A 19229-nucleotide genomic window follows, 5' to 3' on the forward strand; every position below is an offset into this window, starting at 1 on the left:
TATTTTTGAATAGACAATTTATTTTTTAAAACATGGCTTTTTAGCTCAAATCAAAAAGTGACACAGATGCGATCCAGGTCTTAATGAGTTAATCACAAAATCCTGAAAAACTTCAAACATTTATTCAAAAATGACAAACGTATGTTGCTACGGTATTTACTGTACATACTGTAGCAACAAGAACCCAAAAAGGGTTTCCTGTCCTGAAAGGTATACTGTAGTTACAAATAGGGGATCCCGCCCAAAATGGGTTAAAGCAGGTTTGCTCATTTAGTTTAGTCTTTTTGTTTTTTGAAAAGGGCTTAATCTTTTCGTTTTAGTGTTAGTTTTAGTTTTTTATTGTAATATGGGGTAGTTCAGGGTCTTAGATTCAACAAGCTCACAGAAATAGTGACATTAGCTGATCTACAAGCAACAGAAAATATTGGAAGATACGATTTCATATCCATCCAAGATATTAACACATTCGGTGCCAGAATTTTATAATAACAGATTACGTTCGGTGCCAGAAATCTCACCGTTGAGCTGCGCGGCGCTGTTTAAGCTGTAGACTCCACGACGTGCATTCCATGTGAAACAAAGCATGCGTGCATTTTGCACGATGGTCCTGGCTAACACCTGGAACGATAACATCTTTACCGTGGGTCACAATGGCGCAGCGATCGCGCATACAAAATGAGTCGTTTTCCCCAACGTAAAAAGTTTTGAGTTATAGGGGTTTTAGAGAAGGAGAGAGAACGGAAGTGGATGGGGAGACATGTTTTTGGCTGGGTGATCTATAAGGCCCTTCCTTCTCAGAATCACCGTGGGTGATTCCAGAGCTGCTCCAGCCCCTCCCGTGTGGAAAAAAAAACAAAAAACAAAAGCGACTGAAAACACGGTTCAGACCGTGTTCGGCACCAAAGCGCTACTCTGTGAAAATACGGTTCAGACCGTGTTTGGCACCAAATGTGTTAATTACGCTTATGCATTGAATATTGACTTATTTGTCAATAGTTTCAGTTTGTTTGTAAGCAAATACATTTTCAGTTTCTTATATGTATATATATGTTAAAGAAATGTTTTGTAAAGCCTAGTTGTAACTAACATTTTTCAATTCTATTCAGTTAGTTTTGGTTTACTATAATAACCCTGCCTTATCATCACTCAATGTCTTCTCCTTTGCTCCACAGCCTCCTCCTCCTCCTCCTCCAGTGCTCCGCTGCCTCTCTGCAGCCTCCTGGCTCTGGACATCGGTTTCGGGGAGGAGGAGGGCGACCCGGCGTCCGCTACAGCCTACCTCCTGCTGGCGCTGCCCGGCCTGCAGAGGGCAGCGTTGGAGGGGCTGGCCCGGGCCTGCTGCCTCATACACAGCAGAGAGTTTGGCCGGGCGGACGGCCTGACGGCCAGGGAGGAGCTGCCCCGTCTGGAGGAGGTGTGGAGGGAGAGGAGGAGGAGAGAGAGGGCCGGGGAGGGGGAGGAGGAGGAGGAAGGAGACGAGAGGGCGTCGCCGTGGGTCATGAGCGAGAGTGAGGATGAGGAGGGTGAGGATGATGAGGACGAAGGGCCAAGTAAGTCTGTCATAATGATTACCAGTGGTGGAAAATGTACTAAATGTTTTTTTGTTTTTTTTACTAAAAAGTATCAGTACTGCAATGTAGAAGTACTCCGTCCGGAATTCAAAATTTACTTGAGTAAAAGTACAAAAGTATTGGTATCAAAATGTACTTAAAGTACCTAAAGTATAAAGTACTTATTGAGCAGAATGTCCCATTTCACAAGTTTTCAAATGTATAAAAATCTTTTGAAAATAGCAGATCTACAAGCTCATGAGCTTGTGAGCTTATAGATCGGCTATTTGGTCCCATTTATTTTAAAATCGATGATAAAGTACGGTGTGCTCTAGGAGGGGCGTGGCTACCTTGTGATGATTTGATTGACAAGCTACACAACCAATAGCATTCATTCATTCCCGTGCGCATAGGGCATAGGATATGACGCTATACACAAATCCACAGAGCGCTTCCCTGTAGGTATGGCGCCGCCCCCTTTAGGTAGCGCCGCCATTACTGCGGTGTCAATATCAGTCAGCTGCTACTACGCTGAGTGCGGTGATATTGACACCGCAGTAATGGCGGCGCTACCTAAAGGGGGCGGCGCCATACCTACAGGGAAGCGCTCTGTGGATTCGTGTATAGGTAGGGATGGGTATTGGCAACAATCTCACGATACGATACGTATCACGATACTTGGGTCACGATACGATTATTATACTTGGGTCGTATCACGATATTGGGATATATTGCGATATATTGCGATATATTGTGATATATTGCGATATATTGCGATATATTGCGATATATTGTGATATATTGCGATATATTGCGATATATTGTGATATATTGCGATATATTGCGATATATTGCGATATATACATATATCACAACTACATATTGTTTATATATACACTACATATTGAGTAGCTGCAGATCTGTGATAGGTTCTTTGAATGTTTTTCATTCATTTTTTTTTTTTTTTTTTTTATCGCGATATTGATACTGGAGTGTCGATACAGTATCGCGAAATAAAATATCGCGATATATCGTGATATCGATAATATTGCCCATCCCTAGCTATAGGCGTAACTTTGTCCATTCTTTTTTACAGTCTATGCTCCCAATCCACCGGGCAGCAACAACAAGAAGAAGAAGGAGAAGGAGGAGAGTTTCTCCCTGCGTCTGAGGGAGATCCAGGGCTTGTCCTTCTCCTCCCTGGAGGCCGTGGGGCGGCTGTGCCCGGACGTCTGCTCCGTGACGCTGGACTACGACCTCAACGAGGACAACAGCCTGCCGGCCGACCTGGACGGCCTCCAGGTCCGCATGCTGGCCCTGGGTCTCCAGCGCTGGGGGTCCGGTCAGCTGAGGAGTCTCTCCGTGAGATACCCTCACGCCCTGTCCCACCTCCTCCCGTCCGTGCACCTTGTGGCCTCCCACCTGAGCTCCCTCACCCTGGAGGTTGGTACTGTATGCAGCAGTGGTGGAAAAAGTACTACTTATTTTTTTTACTTAAGTAAAAGTATCAATACTGCAATATAGAAATACTCTGTTACAAGTAAAAGTCTGGAATAAAAAATGTACTCATTATGCAGAATGTCCCATTTAAAGTTTTCAAATGTATAGCAATCTTTTTGAAAATAGCAGATCTACATGCTCACTAGGGGTGTGCCGATATATTGTCCCGCGATATATCGCGATACGTTTTCGTGACGATATGTATCGTTTTGAGAAAAAAATATATCGTTTTCAATCTTTTTTTTTTTTTACAATAATAATAATCAGGCATGCAAACAGCCCCGAGGTGAAAAGGGTGACAACATGTTTTTTTTTTTTTTCAGGTCAGGTGTCACACTATTGCCCTATTTGGATTCAAAGCGGCTATTGTAGCTGAAAAGCTACAAGTTCGCATATCTGAATAATGCAAAAACAGAATTATTTGTTTGCATTTGCTTTTTTTCTCCCCCATATATTTTTCATAATAAAAAAAGTGCGTATCGTATCGTATCGTATCGAAATCGTATCGAAGTTGTGAGCCAAATATCGTATCGTATCGTTTGGTGAAATTAGTCGGCACACCCCTAATGCTCACAATAATGTCGCAAAATGCGACGCATTGTGAGCTTGTAGATCGGCTATTTTCAAATAGCCGAAATGTATATACTGTAGGCCTAGAGTGGTTAATGTATGTTTTGTAATAATAATCTAAATCTACAAAGTAACTAATAACTGAAGTTTTCAAATAAATGTAATGGAGTACAATATTTGGATCCGAGATGTTGTGGAGTAGAAGTAAAAGTATTGGAAATTGGAAATACTCAAGTAAAGTACAAATAACTTAAAATTGGACTTGTACAGTACTTAGTTACTTTCCACCCCGATCGCCAGTAATCGCCGTCCCTTCATCTGTATACATTCATATGGTGTGTAGAGAAATAGTGGAAATAGCTGATCTACAAGCTCACAACTTGCTGCATCCGCTAGGCCTGTCACAATTATTACATCACCGTGTAATCGCAATTATTTGAGTTAATCACAACTATTTTTGAATAATCATTATAATCGTTTCCATGTTGAAAAATGTTCACACATTTTCAAATATAAGAAATAGCAGAAATAGCTGATCTACAAGCTTACAACAATGCGTCACAAAGTGATGAGATCAGCTATTTCTGTATAAATAAATTCTTTATATAAGTTATTTGCCATATATCTGCCCTGTGCAATTTTTAATTACGAGGCCTAGAAAGCAAACAGAAAAACATTTTGTATTCATAATGTTCAATGTAAAAAACACAATTTAATCGTTAATTTTTAATGGTGACAGCCCTAGTATCCGCAACGCGTTGTGAGCTTGCAGAGCAGCTATTTCTGCTATTTTTGGCCTGTTTTGGCCATAGTACATTATTAGTACAGTACATTGTCAGTCAGTTATTTGTCATATCTGCCCTGTGCACATTTTTGTTTAGCCTAATTAGGCAAACACAAGTGTAATTTTGAGTTATATTTTCCAATGTTTCAATGCCTAAAGAAAATTACAATTGGTACGACAATGAATCAATTAATTAATCAACTGAATTGTTTCATCCTCCGTGCAGGGGGTGAAGACGGGCCCTCAGACCCCTCTGCTGGAGCTCCTGGGGGCGTGTCCCAGACTCAGGGAGCTGTCCATCAGCGCAGAGCCCTCCCCCTTTCAGATGGAGGAGGCGGAGGAGGAGGAGGAGGAGGAGGAGGAAGGGGAGGAGCTCCTGGATCCGAGGGAGGATGATGAAGGGGATCTGCCCCGCCTGCTGCATCTCCGCTCTCTCACACTCAAGTATGTCTGTGTTCTCTCTTCACTCTTTAAAAGCTCTCTAGACAAAATGAATAAGACTAGGAGCATCTAATTCTAATGTAGTGTATCTTGTAGACCAGGTCCATTGCAAGTTGCTGTACTCGGTCCTCTACCCTGAGCCATCCAACCCTAGCAAAGTGAACAGGGGTTAGATGGGTTGTATTGTTTTAAGGCCAAGAAATAGCCTTTCTAGTTTGTTTTGGGATGTCTGGAGCCTTGTTTTTAAGGCCTTTAGTGGTGTTGTGGTACCATGAGGAGCATGCGTAGTCCAACCACTGCTTCTACCAGATATCATTGATTAGTCTGAGATTATGCTATAAGGCTATAAGGAGAAAGCTCAGAGGTTTCTTGTGACCTTCCAACATGGAATCTGCACTTCACCCATGATGCATGTAAATCTGATGTGTGTAGAACTACTGCACACGAGTGAAGGAATAATCTCATATTTTCTTCCTGTTCTCTGTGTGTGTGTGTGTGTGTGTGTGTGTGTGTGTGTGTGTGTGTGTGTGTGTGTGTGTGTGTGTGTGTGTGTGTGTGTGTGTGTGTGTGTGTGTGTGTGTGTGTGTGTGTGTGTGTGTGTGTGTGTGTGTGTGTGTGTGTGTGTGTGTGTGTGTGTGCAGCTTCTCCTATGAACACAGCATCATGAAGCCTGTCATGTACTGGAGGTCCCTGCAGAGGGCGATCAAGTGCCTCCTGTCCGGTTCTCCCCAGCTGGAGAAGGTTAGGATGGAATTGACTGCAGCGTTTCCCAACATGTGGGGCTGGGGCCCACTAGTATGTCGTGAGGATATTACAAGTGCCCCCACCCCACCCAAAAAAAAGTTTTTAATATATAGCATCACAATAATTTTAACCACTTTATCCATTTATGTGTCGTCTATTCAAAAATAGCAGATGTACAAGTGTAACCGGTGTAGTCTTTACCTCTGCGTTGTGTTGAATAGATTAGACGGACCCAGAGCTGTCTTTGGAGACGATCTCCATTTATTCTGACAAGAAATAACACACAACACGTCTCCAGGTTAGTTCGGTTTGTAGTGCAAGAACTCCTCTCTAAACAAAGCCAAACAAACACCGTACAAATCGTTTGCCAGCTACGATTCCCATTTTGTTATACAGAGGAGACAACAAAAGACCCCCACCTCGTTCCAACACGGAAATAATACACAAGGAAGAGGTGGAGGTGTGGCAGGACATTTATACGGGGGACTGAAGGAGTGGACTTAAAGGAGCTGTGACCACTAATGCACTATGTATTCTTATACACATGAACCATGGAGAATTAACTCATTCTCTGCCAGACTTATTTCTGGCTGTGTTTGCCCACTGCCAGCGATTTAGTGTTTTTTATTACTTTAAAAATTTCACTAATTTTTTTTTTTCATTGTGATCGCAAGTCCAATCGTTTCTAAACACACCGGCGATACGTGCACGCCGCTCAGACAACAGACATTCTGATCGGGGCGGAGTCTCTCTCCTGCAGCCCAGCGTAAAAACACCATGTTTCGCCATGTGAACGGACGGCTCACTTACTTTTTCACCTCGCCACGGACCTCGCTAAATCCCTTATGATCGCGTGTTCAACAGTTTGTAGACACACAGGGTAGTTGTGTGAGTGGCCCAGAGAACAAATTTTCAATCGGCGACATTCCATTTTGCAGTAGTATCGTTTCTAAACAGCGTTTCTGACGCACCACGGCGGAGAAAAACAAAGCCGAGATAATGGCGATTTAGCGGAAGGTTTAGAGCGGCGGCAGGCGGAAACGGAAATCTTCGATTGACGTCATTTCCGTATCCGGGTGTGCTACAATGAAATGTATCACTGCGAGAGATAAAAGACGGTGAGATCTTTATAAAATCGTTTTTTGCAAAATTACGCTTTTTACGTCAGTGGCAGTGAATGAGTTAAGTCAGGTAGAAGCACTTATTTGTATCACATTTTGTATAATTATATAACACTTATTAACAGTGTTACATTCACCCCCTCGGAATGACACAAAATGTGCAACCCACATCACAAACAACTCAGGCCTCAGAAAAAAACAAAATCACAATACAGTGAAATGACTCAGCTATAGCAGCTATACCCATGAGAAGGTTAAGAGACCAGAGATCCACTGGTCTAAGATATATAACACTTATTAACACTAAAGCTCACAGCGCGCTCCTTTCACGATGTTTCACAGATTAGGAAATCGCACTGAGAAAAAGAAATCAGTCATGATATTTTTTTTTTTGCTTTATTCCATGTGTCAACAAAACATGGATTAAAGTTCTCAGTCGCCATGACGGATTTCAGTCATTTGGAAGCCACCATGTATTCTATGAAAGCATGCCGCGCACCGAAAATAATATTGTCAGTTATTAGTTATTTTAAGATAAAATATGTATTTGAAGTGGTCAAACTAGCAATAGAATACAAAGAGTTATATTCCATAAATATGGACGGTCTCAGAAATGTCATAAAAGCCAACGGTTTAATGCCTCAAATCTGTGATTTCTTCAACTGCTTGGGCTGTATGTGGAACAGCAACAACATAAGATTTAGAATGATAATAATACCTAAAACATCATCATTAACCCATTAAGACCAGGAAAACATCCGTGTCATTTTTAGATTTATTTGGCTATTAAAAAAATAGCAGATATACAAGCTCATACTTGGTGAACTTGTAGATCTGCTATTTTTTTGAACAATTGTGGAACAACATATTTTGAGATGGGAAAATAGAATTTAGAAGAAGGTTGTAGAATTCCCCCAGAAGCAAATGTTTGCTTTAAAATATATATATATATATATAAATAGATTTGCACAAATTGTCCATGATTTTTCAAAAAAATAGCCAAATAAATCTAAAAATAACAGAGATGCTTTCCCAGTCTTTATAGAGCACCGAAGTCTGACGTAATTTACACATCCTAGGTTTGTCTACCTGGTTCGCGGTTTTCCACCCCCATTCTGAATCCCCATAGACGTATTTAATATCGCGTCAAATAAGAACTGTGTTCCAAAAATAAACTAATGATCCCGGCGGTTTGACTCTTATGGATATGAAGCATCAACTGACGGTGAGAAAACGCTTATGTTACTTCCGCCGAATTAGTTACATTTTCGCCAGAAACAGACTGTATCAAATATAAGTGACTGACTATCATAAACGATACAGAACCACCTCCCTGACAATATCGCCGAGACAGTTTGTTTATTTTTGGACCACAATTCTTATATGAGACGATTCTATGATGACCCAATGTTATTCTCCATAGAGAAATTACTTTACGAACCTTTGGGATGGACGAGTGACGTCAGGACTTCTGTGCTCTATGGATTAACATGAGATGTTATGTTTGTTTCATTCCATGTTGTGCTGTAGGTCTCCTTAGTGGCCCTGCCCTGCCCGCTGAACTCTGTCCTCCGTCACGTCCTCCTGACCCCACTCCGTCACCCCCACATGGGCGGGGGGGCTGCCGGTGGTCCGTGGTCGGCGGACCCTCACCCAGCAGCCCCGTCGTCGTCCTCGCGGCCGTTGGGACGTCTCCAGCAGCTGTGTGTGTCCCGCACCGACGTGAGCCCGGCCGTGGTCAGAGCGCTGCTGGACGGCTGCAGGCGGCTCAGACACCTGGACCTGACCTGCTGCTGGAAGGTCCACCAGGCGTCCGTGTCCGGCTTTCACAGAGAAACTCTCACCGTGTTGTGGAGATAGTAGTGAGAGGTTGGTGGGTTGGTGGGTTTCAGTGCTGCTGGTACAGGACTGATGGGCCATGAATGGATATCGATGCTGTCGGGCAGGAACCTCTTTATCTCCTTATTCTAACTTTTTGAGTTTTTTCCCCCGAAATTTCTAATGTCCCACTTGATCATATTACAGGGGGTCATTTATTAACTCTAAAGCAACTCTCACAGCGTTGGAGGCTATACAAAAGTCACACAAAAGTATCAAAAGTAGCAGATCTACAAGCTCAAAATGTGGCGCGAAGCGACACGTTTTGAGCTTGTCGATCTGCTATTTTTGAATTTCGTCACCTTGCTAAACTAATGGCCCAAGTCATTTTTTGAGGAAAATTTTATTTTTGCCTAAGTCAGCTCCTCATGACACTGGCCACCTCTGGTAAAATCGCCCATCTCCTAATTGAAAAGGATCATGCTTTGTTTTGGATCCGTTTTTTATTTTTCCTGAAAAACAAAAACAAATGACATAGGCCATTAGTTTAGCAAGGTGACGATTTGAATCCTGAAAAGTAACAGTTTTGGACATATATGAGGTTTCCACCCGACAGAGACGATATCCATGTTAATATTGATATCGCGATATGAGAATAGATAGTGAGATATCTGGGATTTTGGGAAATCCTAATATGGCGTAAAGGGTTGTCTTTCCCTGCTTTTAGTGCACTTCAGCCAACATTTTATACTTTCAAATTGTTTTGAAAATACGTTCCGAAATAGCGGACCTAGCTGATCTACAATGTAATGCGCTGTGAGCTTGTAGATCTGCTATTTATTTATTTATTTAAGATAAATATATCTTATCTTCACGATAGGATATTATGGTCACAACATTAATTATAGAGGTATTGGGTCACAGATATTGTGATATTGTCTCAGCAGACCTCAGCAGGTGGAGGCAGGAGTTGACTGGATTGCAGTTAATGAATTGCACTGACTATATGTCAGTGAGGTCCGGGGACCCCCTGGGGTCCTTATGGGGGTTACAGGGGGTCATTTATAAACTCCAAAGCAACTCTCACAGTGTTGGAGGCTATCAAACAACCTTTATTTATTTCTTTACATAGTTTTGCTGTTGTTAAAGCAGCACTATGTAACGTTTTAACAACTATATAGCAAAGACTCAGTGGGGGTCCCTGCTAGGAGCTTGACTGTATTACTATTACAGTGGAGACAATGGCCCTCATTTATCAATGGAGCGTAAAAAAACGGCTCATATTTTTCCATAAATTCGGCCGTACACCAACGTCCAAGTCACATTTATGAAGCGATCCTATACAGCCAATCCTAGCGTACATTTGATCGGAGCTTTGATAAATCTCACGGTTGAAACCGAGCGTCGAATATTCTCGAAACGATTTTACGACGCTAAGAACCAGAATACGACCAAACAACGCATGCGAAAGCCAATAAGAGAGTTTCCCCCGCTTGCCTCCCTGCCTTTCATGTCCGCGTCTGACGTACACACACACACACACACACACACACACACACACACACACACACACCTACTTTCAAGCCCAAGTGTAGCTTTGGCACTCTGTGGAAATAGCAGTCTTTCATGCATTCCGTGATGGTACAATCTTTGTCAAGTAGCCTACATGAATGACACTAATCTCATTGTCATAAATCATACCATGCGTTTGTATATTAATTTAACCCATTACGAGCAGTGCGCAGTGCGCGTTCTAGTTTACACTAAAATAAAGCAATCATGTATTCCCCCTGAGTCACGGGCTGCCGTGACACCACGTTAAATGAGAGATAGCAGGCAAGGCAGTCAATAATCTGAACGTTTATGGAGTGATCATTGATGAATGAATTATAAACATTAATGGATGAAGGCTGGTGTATGTTTAGTGGGTTAAATGTCCGATCTCCCGCGGTGGCCCACAGCATGAAGAATAACCTGCGCTGGTCAAAGGTTTGGAGGGTCGGGTTTGTATCCTCAACCCAGCCCAGGTTGTATAACTCCATATATATATATATAGCTCCATACTGACTGTAAGTTTGGAGACCTCGCTGTCCATGAAAAGATAACAGCGGCGCGGCCGTGCCAGTCCCGACTCCCGAAAATGCTCTCACATAAGCGCTCGTATATTTTGAAAATAGTAGATCTAGAAGCTCACAACGGGTCGCATCGCGAGTTTTTTCACGAGTTTTCAAATAGCCAATGCAGCCAGATCTGCAAGCTTAACCTGTTTAAATGAGTTAAAATGTTATATTTTCACAGGGATTATTTATTAGTGTGTTAGATAATACATTTTGGAGTGGATACATGAGTCCAGATGCCTGTCAGACGGTGAGACAATGCTGCTCCGCATGTCTAGGATGGAACAAACGGGTGCAGCCAAAGCCAACAACTGCTCCCGAGCAGACGTGAGATCTGAACGGGAGGTACGCTGAAGGCAACGTCAGGATATATTGATAAATGCCGAAAGTTGCTGTGATCTCGCCGTACGCCCATTATTTGGTCTGCACCGCGTTGATAAATGAGGGCCAATGAGTTTCATCCTGGCATTTGCCGCAAGGCAGAACTGCCAGTCAAAAGCGAAGACTGGCCAATCACAGCGCGTCCTCGCCGGACATGCTTGCAGAGACTCTTGGGTAATGAAGTCAAAGACGTTGGCTGCCATGTTGTTTGTGTCCAAAGTGGCCACTGGTACCCCAAACTAGTGCTGCTTTAAGCTGGGACCACTCTTCATTTTTGGACAATTAATTTAGGAATGAGACAAACAAAACCCTAACCTGGATTCAGGGCTTCATAGGATGAGTAATTGATTGAAGAAAAAAAATATGTGTTGCCCATTTCTACCGCCCCGTTTATAATGGCCAGAGTAACATTATGAATGGTTATGGTTCCAATCCCATGGTTTCTGAGCCGATGTGTTATTGTTTACATACATTATGACCTCTGGTTTGACCTTTCATTTGACCAGGAAGTCTCTCTGAGATCAGAAATGTCTTTTACAATAGAGACCTGTAAAGGTATCAGTCATATAAACACAACCATAATCATACAACACATTAAAATGCAACATACATACTACCTGTGATGGCACAATGCAGTATTTTTTAATAAAGTTACTTTTTTTGGAACAACAATCATCCATCATCATGTACTGCATTTTCTCTGGATTTAGTTGATGCTATACCTCCCACACATTCTTCATAGGGATTGGATGCAGTGGTGTAAAGTAACTGAGTACATTTACGCAAGTACTGTACTGTAAAGTGTAGAGATATGTTTTACTTTACTGGAGTATTTCCTTACCCTACCTTGCATGAAGTGTGTGTATGTCCCAGTGATGTTACTGTAGGTCCTTTATGTGCATCATTGTCACAGTGTCACCACCTCTCTCTCTGTGTGTTACCACTAGATACTACTAGTAAGTCCTTTATATCAGTGGTTCTCAAACTTTTTCATGTCAAGGACCCCCACAATGATATATAATTGGCCGTGGACCCGCATTTCAAAATATTTTGTTTCAGGGACCCCCAGAAGCAAAGATTTGAGTTACAAATGTTCGCTTAAAAATATATATATATTCAAAGATTTGCACACATTCGATTTTTCAAAAATAGCAGATCTACAAGCTCATGTCGTGCTATGAGCTTGTAGATGTGCTATGTTTGAATAGCCAAAGTATAAAAGGTTAAAGTGGTTAAAAATATTGTGATGCTATTAACACATTTTGCTGGGGACCCCCTGGTACCCCCTCAAGGACCACTGGTGGTCCCCGGACCACTGGTTGAGAACCACTGTTTTACGTGCATCATTTTCACAGTGTCAGCCTCTCTCTCTCTCTCTCTCTCTCTCTGTGTTAGCAGATACTCTCTCTCTCTCTCTCTCTGTGTGTGTTAGCGGATACTCTCTCTCTCTCTCTCTGTGTGTGTTAGCAGATACTCTCTCTCTCTCTCTGTTTGTTAGCAGATACTCAGCCGCCCCAGTGGGCATGGGACCCAAATTTAGCAGCAGAAACCAGGTCATGATGAATAGCATTGTTTCCACTGATGCCACCATGTCACACATCTCTCTGTCAGAGTGGAGAGACCTCACATGTCCAAAACTGCTGCTTTTCAGGATTCACATTCACAAAAGTATCAAAAGATTCAGATTCACTTTAATTGTCAGTCAGATGCACTGTTTAGGTACATACATGTGAAAAACTTACGCTCGCTAGCAGATCTACAAGCTGGAAACGCGTTGTGGAGCTTGTGGATCTGCTATACTTTTGATGCTTTTGTGTGACGCTGTAGTTACTGTATGATCAAGTATAGGACATTAATTTACGATAAAAACGTAAAAAGTGTGTAGTATGGAGAAAAGAGGTTTCTGCCCGACGACAACGATAATATCATCACTGTCGGGCATAAACCCTGAATCTCCATATTTCAACTATGAATGACCCCGCCCCCTTAATTCATGCTCTACTTGGTCGTTAGATCACGTTAATTAGTGGAAAAATAGCCCCGTCTAGATCTGCTATTTTTTAAAACCTTGTGAAAGTGCTTAACATTTGTCTGTGGGTTTTTATAAATATTGAACCAATGAAAAAGTATTAACAAGATAAGCTTGTGACTAAATATGAACTACATTGGATCCATTGGAAACACCAGGTTCTGTTTTACTGAAATGTTTTTGGACATCCGGTTTCCGCCCGACGGCGACAATATCTGAGATGTGTGGCCCTACCAGAGGAGAGACATGTTTACCAAAGTGTTGAGTCTCTTCATACAGTAACTAACCAGCAGGTCGCTCTGGCATTACACTCTTTAATTCACTGCTGTTGTTCTTGTGTCTCAACCTGTCATTTGGATATAGTCACTACTATGATGTCGTCCTCTCGTAGTGTTATTATTATCATTATTCTCTCTGTTTCACTCTCTCTCATTCTCGCCACACAAGTCCTGTAATCCTGGAGTTAACAGCAGCTTCCTGGATGATTATGATTGTTGATGGTTCCTGCATGGCAGAAGAGTGAGTCAGCAAGTTAGCTAGCTAGCTAGCTAGCTAAGGTTGGTGGGTGGGTGAGCGAACAAGCAAGCCCTCAGAGACCGGTCTAATCTGATTACACTCCAGGAAAGATAACCTCAGGTCATCCTAGTCTAGTCTATTCTCAGGTCACACTCCCCTCACCCCCATCTCCTGACCACTGAACTCACTCTGCACCGTGTCGCATTTGCGACGCTTTGTGAGCTTGCAGATCAGCTATTTTAGGTCCAGTCTACCAAGTCCAGAAGGTTGAAGTGGTTAAATAACAACCTGTATTAGTAATATGTATATGAGCTGTTTGAACATGTAAGATGTGAGTCATTTATTGATTCCCACAAAAATAAGGAACAATGTGTGTCCCGGTGTCCCCTTATCAGTTCAATAAGGGACACGTCTTTTAGTTTCAAATAAGGGTACAATTCCTTATTTCAAGGGACGATTGGCAACCGTGTGTGTGTGTGTGTGTGTGTGTGTGTCACATCTACTGATTGATTTTGACAGCAAATTTTGATTTAGTTTTAGTCATAGTCTTTTGAATACAATTCCATTTAGTTTTAGTCATCTGAAATGTTTTAGTTTTTGTCTAGTTTTAGACGACTAAATATAAGATTATAGACGACTAAATCTACAGTTGATTTAGTCGACTAAAATGTGTTTTGGCGGTGCGTTGATGTCGTCGCAATGGCTGATTTTACACTTGGTTGCATGATGAAAATACCGACGCGTTGTGAGCTTGAAGATCTGCTATTTTCAGAGCGCAACACCCGAGCGCAACCAAACATAAAATGACTTGTCTTTTAGTTCTACTGGATCTCTTCTCCACTAGATCCCTCACTAACATTTTAGTCTAGTTTTTATTTGTTGATGAAATTGTCAGTATATGTAGTCTTCGTTTTAGTCATCACAGCTTAGTTTATATTTAGTCTTTATTTAGTTTTCATCAGTGAGAAAAGGTCTCCACGAACATTTTTCGTCATAGTTTTAGTCGACAAAATCAGCACTGCTATGTATGATCTAGTCTAGTGATATTTGCTGCCCCCCCTCCCCCCTCTCTATCCTCCTCCAACATGTTCCTCTCTGTCTCCAGGCCTGTGTTGTTGTTCTGTGTGTGTGACTGACTGACTGACTGACTGACTGTGTCTCTGCTTCAAAGCAGCTCCTCCTGAACCTTAATGCACGCTATGATTATTTCAGCCCACAAATAACTCATGTTAAACTCTTTAAGATGCTGAGCTGCACAGAGAGATAAAAGAGCTGTGTCATCCTGTCTGGAAATAGCATGAGGGCTAAAGCCTCTGAAACGCCACCTTTAATACTCATCTGGCTCCTCCTCCTCCACTGGCCAGGTGGCTTCTTATCAATAGTGATAGAAGTACTTTTACTTAAAGGTAGGGTAGTGATTTTCAGAAGGGACATTATAGTGTCCCCCAGGTCGTACCAAAAGTAAAATTACTCGTTATGCAGAATGTCCCGTTTCACAAGTCATCATTATGTCTAAGATGTATAAAAATGTTTCGAAAATAACAGATCTACAAGCTCACAACGCGTCGCATCGCGATGCGTTGTGAGCTTGTAGATCTGCTATTTTCAAAAAGCCAAATTTTGAATAGGGCTGAAGTGATTCATGCATGTTTTGTAATAATAATCAAAATCTACAAAATCTCAGTACAGTCAATCAAGTACAGTACTTAAGTAAATGTACTTAGTTACTTTACACCACTGGGGACAGGGATTACTTAGGGACTCAGGGCCCAGTATGGGGGGTGAGTTACTGTTTCTTCGACAGCAGCACTCTCACAATTTACAGCTCTAATCCCTAACTTGTAAATCCTACCTGCTGTGGGACTCTTAACACATCTCTAGCACTCAGCTAAGAGCCAATCCACACTGTGCCAGGGGAGAGCTGTTACACTTATCAACCAGCAGGTGTCAGACCTGAGTCTAAATGTTTCAATGGAAGAGTGGGCACCTCAATGTCAAATTGTCTATTTGGTCCAAAATGTAAAAAAAATATTTATTTTTGGAAAACGGTCTTAGTGAATGTAAAGTATACATGATTCGAACATGATTTCACAATTAAGGCTAATATTTCTTCAATTGCTGCAAAACATGTATATACAATCATTTTGGTCTCTCTCTCTCTTTTGTTTTTTTTAAATAGGTTGAAAGTGTTAATAAATAACACAATCCTATTATCTTGTAAACGAGAGTTTGATTAAATGTATGATTCAACAGAAAAGCATGTTGCAGGGTCATATTATACAGATGGTCACCCGCCTGGAGCCAGTACAGGTTCTGCTTGAGGTTTCTTTCCAACTGAAATCATTTGAACCCTAGAGTCCTTGTTCTGGGAGATTTGAACCCTAGAGTCCTTGTTCTGGGAGATTTGAACGCTAGAGTCCTTGTTCTGGGAGATTTGAACCCTAGAGTCATTGTTCTGGGAGATTTGAACCCTAGAGTGCTTGTTCTGGGAGATTTGAACCCTAGAGTCATTGTTCTGGGAGATTTGAACCCTAGAGTCCTTGTTCTGGGAGATTTGAACCCTAGAGTCATTGTTCTGGGAGATTTGAACCCTAGAGTCCTTGTTCTGGGAGATTTGAACCCTAGAGTCATTGTTCTGGGAGATTTGAACCCTAGAGTGCTTGTTCTGGGAGATTTGAACCCTAGAGTCATTGTTCTGGGAGATTTGAACCCTAGAGTGCTTGTTCTTAGAGATTTGGTGTAGAAGGAAAAAGAGGAATGGCTTAGTATTGAGCCCTGGAGGACTCCTAGCCCATCAACTATAGTTAGTTGACAAAAGGCATTAACCACTTAGACCATAATATATGGTTTTATTAAACCAATTAAACCATAATATTATATGGTTTTATTAAACCACTTGAACCATATATTATATGATAATGGTTTAAGTGGTTAATGGCTTTTGTAAGCACCTGGTCTGGCCCTCTCATCCTAAAGGGAAACCCCGACCTGGCCAAGGGAGGCAATTTAGGCCACAAGGATTCAGGCAGTGCTGCTCTGCCACACGTTAGTGGAAAGTAACCAAGTACATTTTGTAGGTACTTTTACTTTACTTAAGTATTTCCAGTTTTCAATGCTTTATATACAGAAAATTGCAGATCTACAAGTTCTGCTGTTTTTGAAAGATTTTGACAACATTTTGGAGAAATAAATAAAGAAGAACTTGTGAAATGGAACATTCTGCATAATGAGTACTTTTACTTTTGGTAATTCACATATATTTTGAAGACAATAATATTGTACTTTTACTCAAGTAAGATTCTGAATCAGGACTTTAACGTGTAGCAGAGTATTTCTACTTTGTGATCATGCTTTAAAGTAGTACTTCTCGCACCCATGGTTGGTGCGTCACTTATATTAAGACATCAGCAGTTCAAAGCAGCATGAAGCAGATTGGACCTGGCGCCCCAGAGGGTCATTTGACCCTGAGGAGGAGGCTATACTCTATGGGCTGCCGGCAGCGTTGCCAGATCTTGCGAGAGGAACAAGCAGTCAGTTCTACGAAAACAAGCCCAAAAGGAGCGACGAGGCCACATGAGTGGCCTATAGTCGCCACTCGCACGCACACAATTAGTTAATATAGCATCGAGATCAGTTTAACCACTTTAAACATATATACATCGGCTATTTTAAAACAAAAAAAACGTGTAATGTTTTTGAAACATTTCAACAACACAAATCTTGTATGGGGGGGGTCCCAGGCACAAAATATTTTCTGACAGGGGGGTACGCGGACAAGTCGCTTAATATCGGGGCAACTAACTACTAATATTAAGCGACTACACAGAAAAAACAAGCCCAAAGTGGCTTATGATAAAGTTAACATGGCAACCCTGGGCTGCCGGGCCTCTTCAAACAGATGCTCAGCCTGACACACCTCAGCTGCCAGAGCAGCTGCTGCTTGTGACGCCATCTGCGCGCGCACACACACACACACACACACACACACACACACACACACACACACACACACACACACACACACACACACACACACACACACACACACACACACACACACACACACTCCCCAGAGCTCCAGGAGTGTGAGAAAACACACTGTGTGTGTGTGTGTGTGTGTGTGTGTGTGTCCTAAACATGCAGTGCTAGCTGGGTCCCATGCTGCCTGCAGCGTGGTGCCAACCTTTGTCTCTTGCCTTGGCCTAGATAAGCAGAGCGTTAGGATCAGAGGCTCCCAAACAAACGTTTCCTGCTTGAAACCCAAAGCATATCGTCGCTGTCGGGGCAGAAACCTCTTATCTCCATATTCCAACTTACTATACAGTGTTTTTTCGATGAATTGAGTACAAAGGACCTCAATGGAAACAAGCCATAGGCTTTCTTGGGTTTAAAATCCTCTTAGCAGACCTTGTATTGAACTGTACTTTCCTTCTTTTTTTTTTTTTGCAAACTGCTAATAAAGTATTCGATCAATCAATGACACAGATGTGTTCCAGGATTGAATGGGTTAATCCATGAGGATGTACTGGTAGCTCAGGCGTTATTATAGATCCCACTTCATTTCTAGGCAAAACCCGCTGTGATTGGCCAGTAGTAGTAAACCTAACCTTAACCTCAGTAAAACTATGCCTAAACCTAACCTTAACCTCAGTAAAACTATGTCTAAACCTAACCTTAACCTCAGTAAAACTATGCCTAAACCTAACCTTAACCTCAGTAAAACTATGTTTAAACCTAACCTTAACCTCAGTAAAACTATGCCTAAACCTAACCTTAACCTCAGTAAAACTATATGCTTAAACCTAACCTTAACCTCAGTAAAACTATGTCTAAACCTAACCTTAACCTCAGTAAAACTATGCCTAAACCTAACCTTAACCTCAGTAAAACTATGCCTAAACCTCACCTTAACCTCAGTAAAACTATGTCTAAACCTAACCTTAACCTCAGTAAAACTATGCCTAAACCTAACCTTAACCTCAGTAAAACTATGCCTAAACCTAACCTTAACCCTAACCTCAGTAAAACTATGCCTGCCAGGGAGCCAATCAGACGGGTCTATATCCTATAACGTTGGTGGGATTCATAATCACGCGTAGCTCAGACACGATAACACGACAATCACATAATGGCAACATCTCCAGTTGGATTCCTTTTCCAACAACATTCAATGAACGTTTCAAACGTTATTTCCAGATTCGCTGTGTACGCCTGCATGAATGAATCGGCACAAAATACTAAAAACAATGGAAAGATTTTAAACCTGACCCATTGATAAGAGTGGCATAGCATTGTATGACACAGATATAATTTTAGACCAAAACATGTCATTATAAATCCTGCAGAATGGACGACATGACGAGGCGTTTGTAATGTCTCTCTGTACATGGTTTTATTTACATGATACAATTCTGCTGTAATGCTGGATAGCAAGATTATATGTAATACATAAATATCAACACAGTTTGTTGTTTTTTCTTTTTTTGTACAAATTTGCATATAACTAAGAATCATAAGGGGGGGGGGACCTCAAACGGATACATACAGTTGTTTTTTTCTTTCTTTTAAATGAAAAAGAAAAGGAAAACAAACTCACATCCTCACAGGAAGAGAAAAAAAAACAGGATCAACACAAGTTACAAACATTTTGTTTTCCAC

General features: G+C 41.7%; 1 protein-coding gene across 1 annotated transcript; it reads left to right on the plus strand.

Annotated features, from left to right (window-relative positions):
- The first annotated feature begins 1490 nt into the window (after positions 1-1490).
- Positions 1491-11774, plus strand: LOC308089342 (uncharacterized protein). The gene is made up of 5 exons (XM_080434013.1): positions 1491-1550; positions 2647-2993; positions 4631-4848; positions 5487-5586; positions 8241-11774. The coding sequence occupies exons 1-5, from the start codon at positions 1499-1501 to the stop codon at positions 8568-8570; spliced, it is 1047 nt and encodes a 348-aa protein (XP_080290139.1). The 5' UTR covers positions 1491-1498; the 3' UTR covers positions 8571-11774.
- Positions 11775-19229: the final 7455 nt, after the last annotated feature.

Source organism: Gymnoscopelus braueri (genome assembly GCF_963280865.1).
Source record: "Gymnoscopelus braueri genome assembly, chromosome: 7".
In the NCBI taxonomy this organism is placed as follows: Eukaryota; Metazoa; Chordata; class Actinopteri; order Myctophiformes; family Myctophidae; genus Gymnoscopelus; species Gymnoscopelus braueri.

Excerpts from the sequence above, each read along its gene's own strand:
- LOC308089342 (XM_080434013.1), top strand. The coding sequence starts at position 1,499 with ATGAGCGAGAGTGAGGATGAGGAGGGTGAGGATGATGAGGACGAAGGG. Across the intron at positions 4,849-5,486 it reads CTCCGCTCTCTCACACTCAA|CTTCTCCTATGAACACAGCA; the intron begins GTATGTCTGTGT and ends GTGTGTGTGCAG. Across the intron at positions 5,587-8,240 it reads GTTCTCCCCAGCTGGAGAAG|GTCTCCTTAGTGGCCCTGCC; the intron begins GTTAGGATGGAA and ends GTTGTGCTGTAG.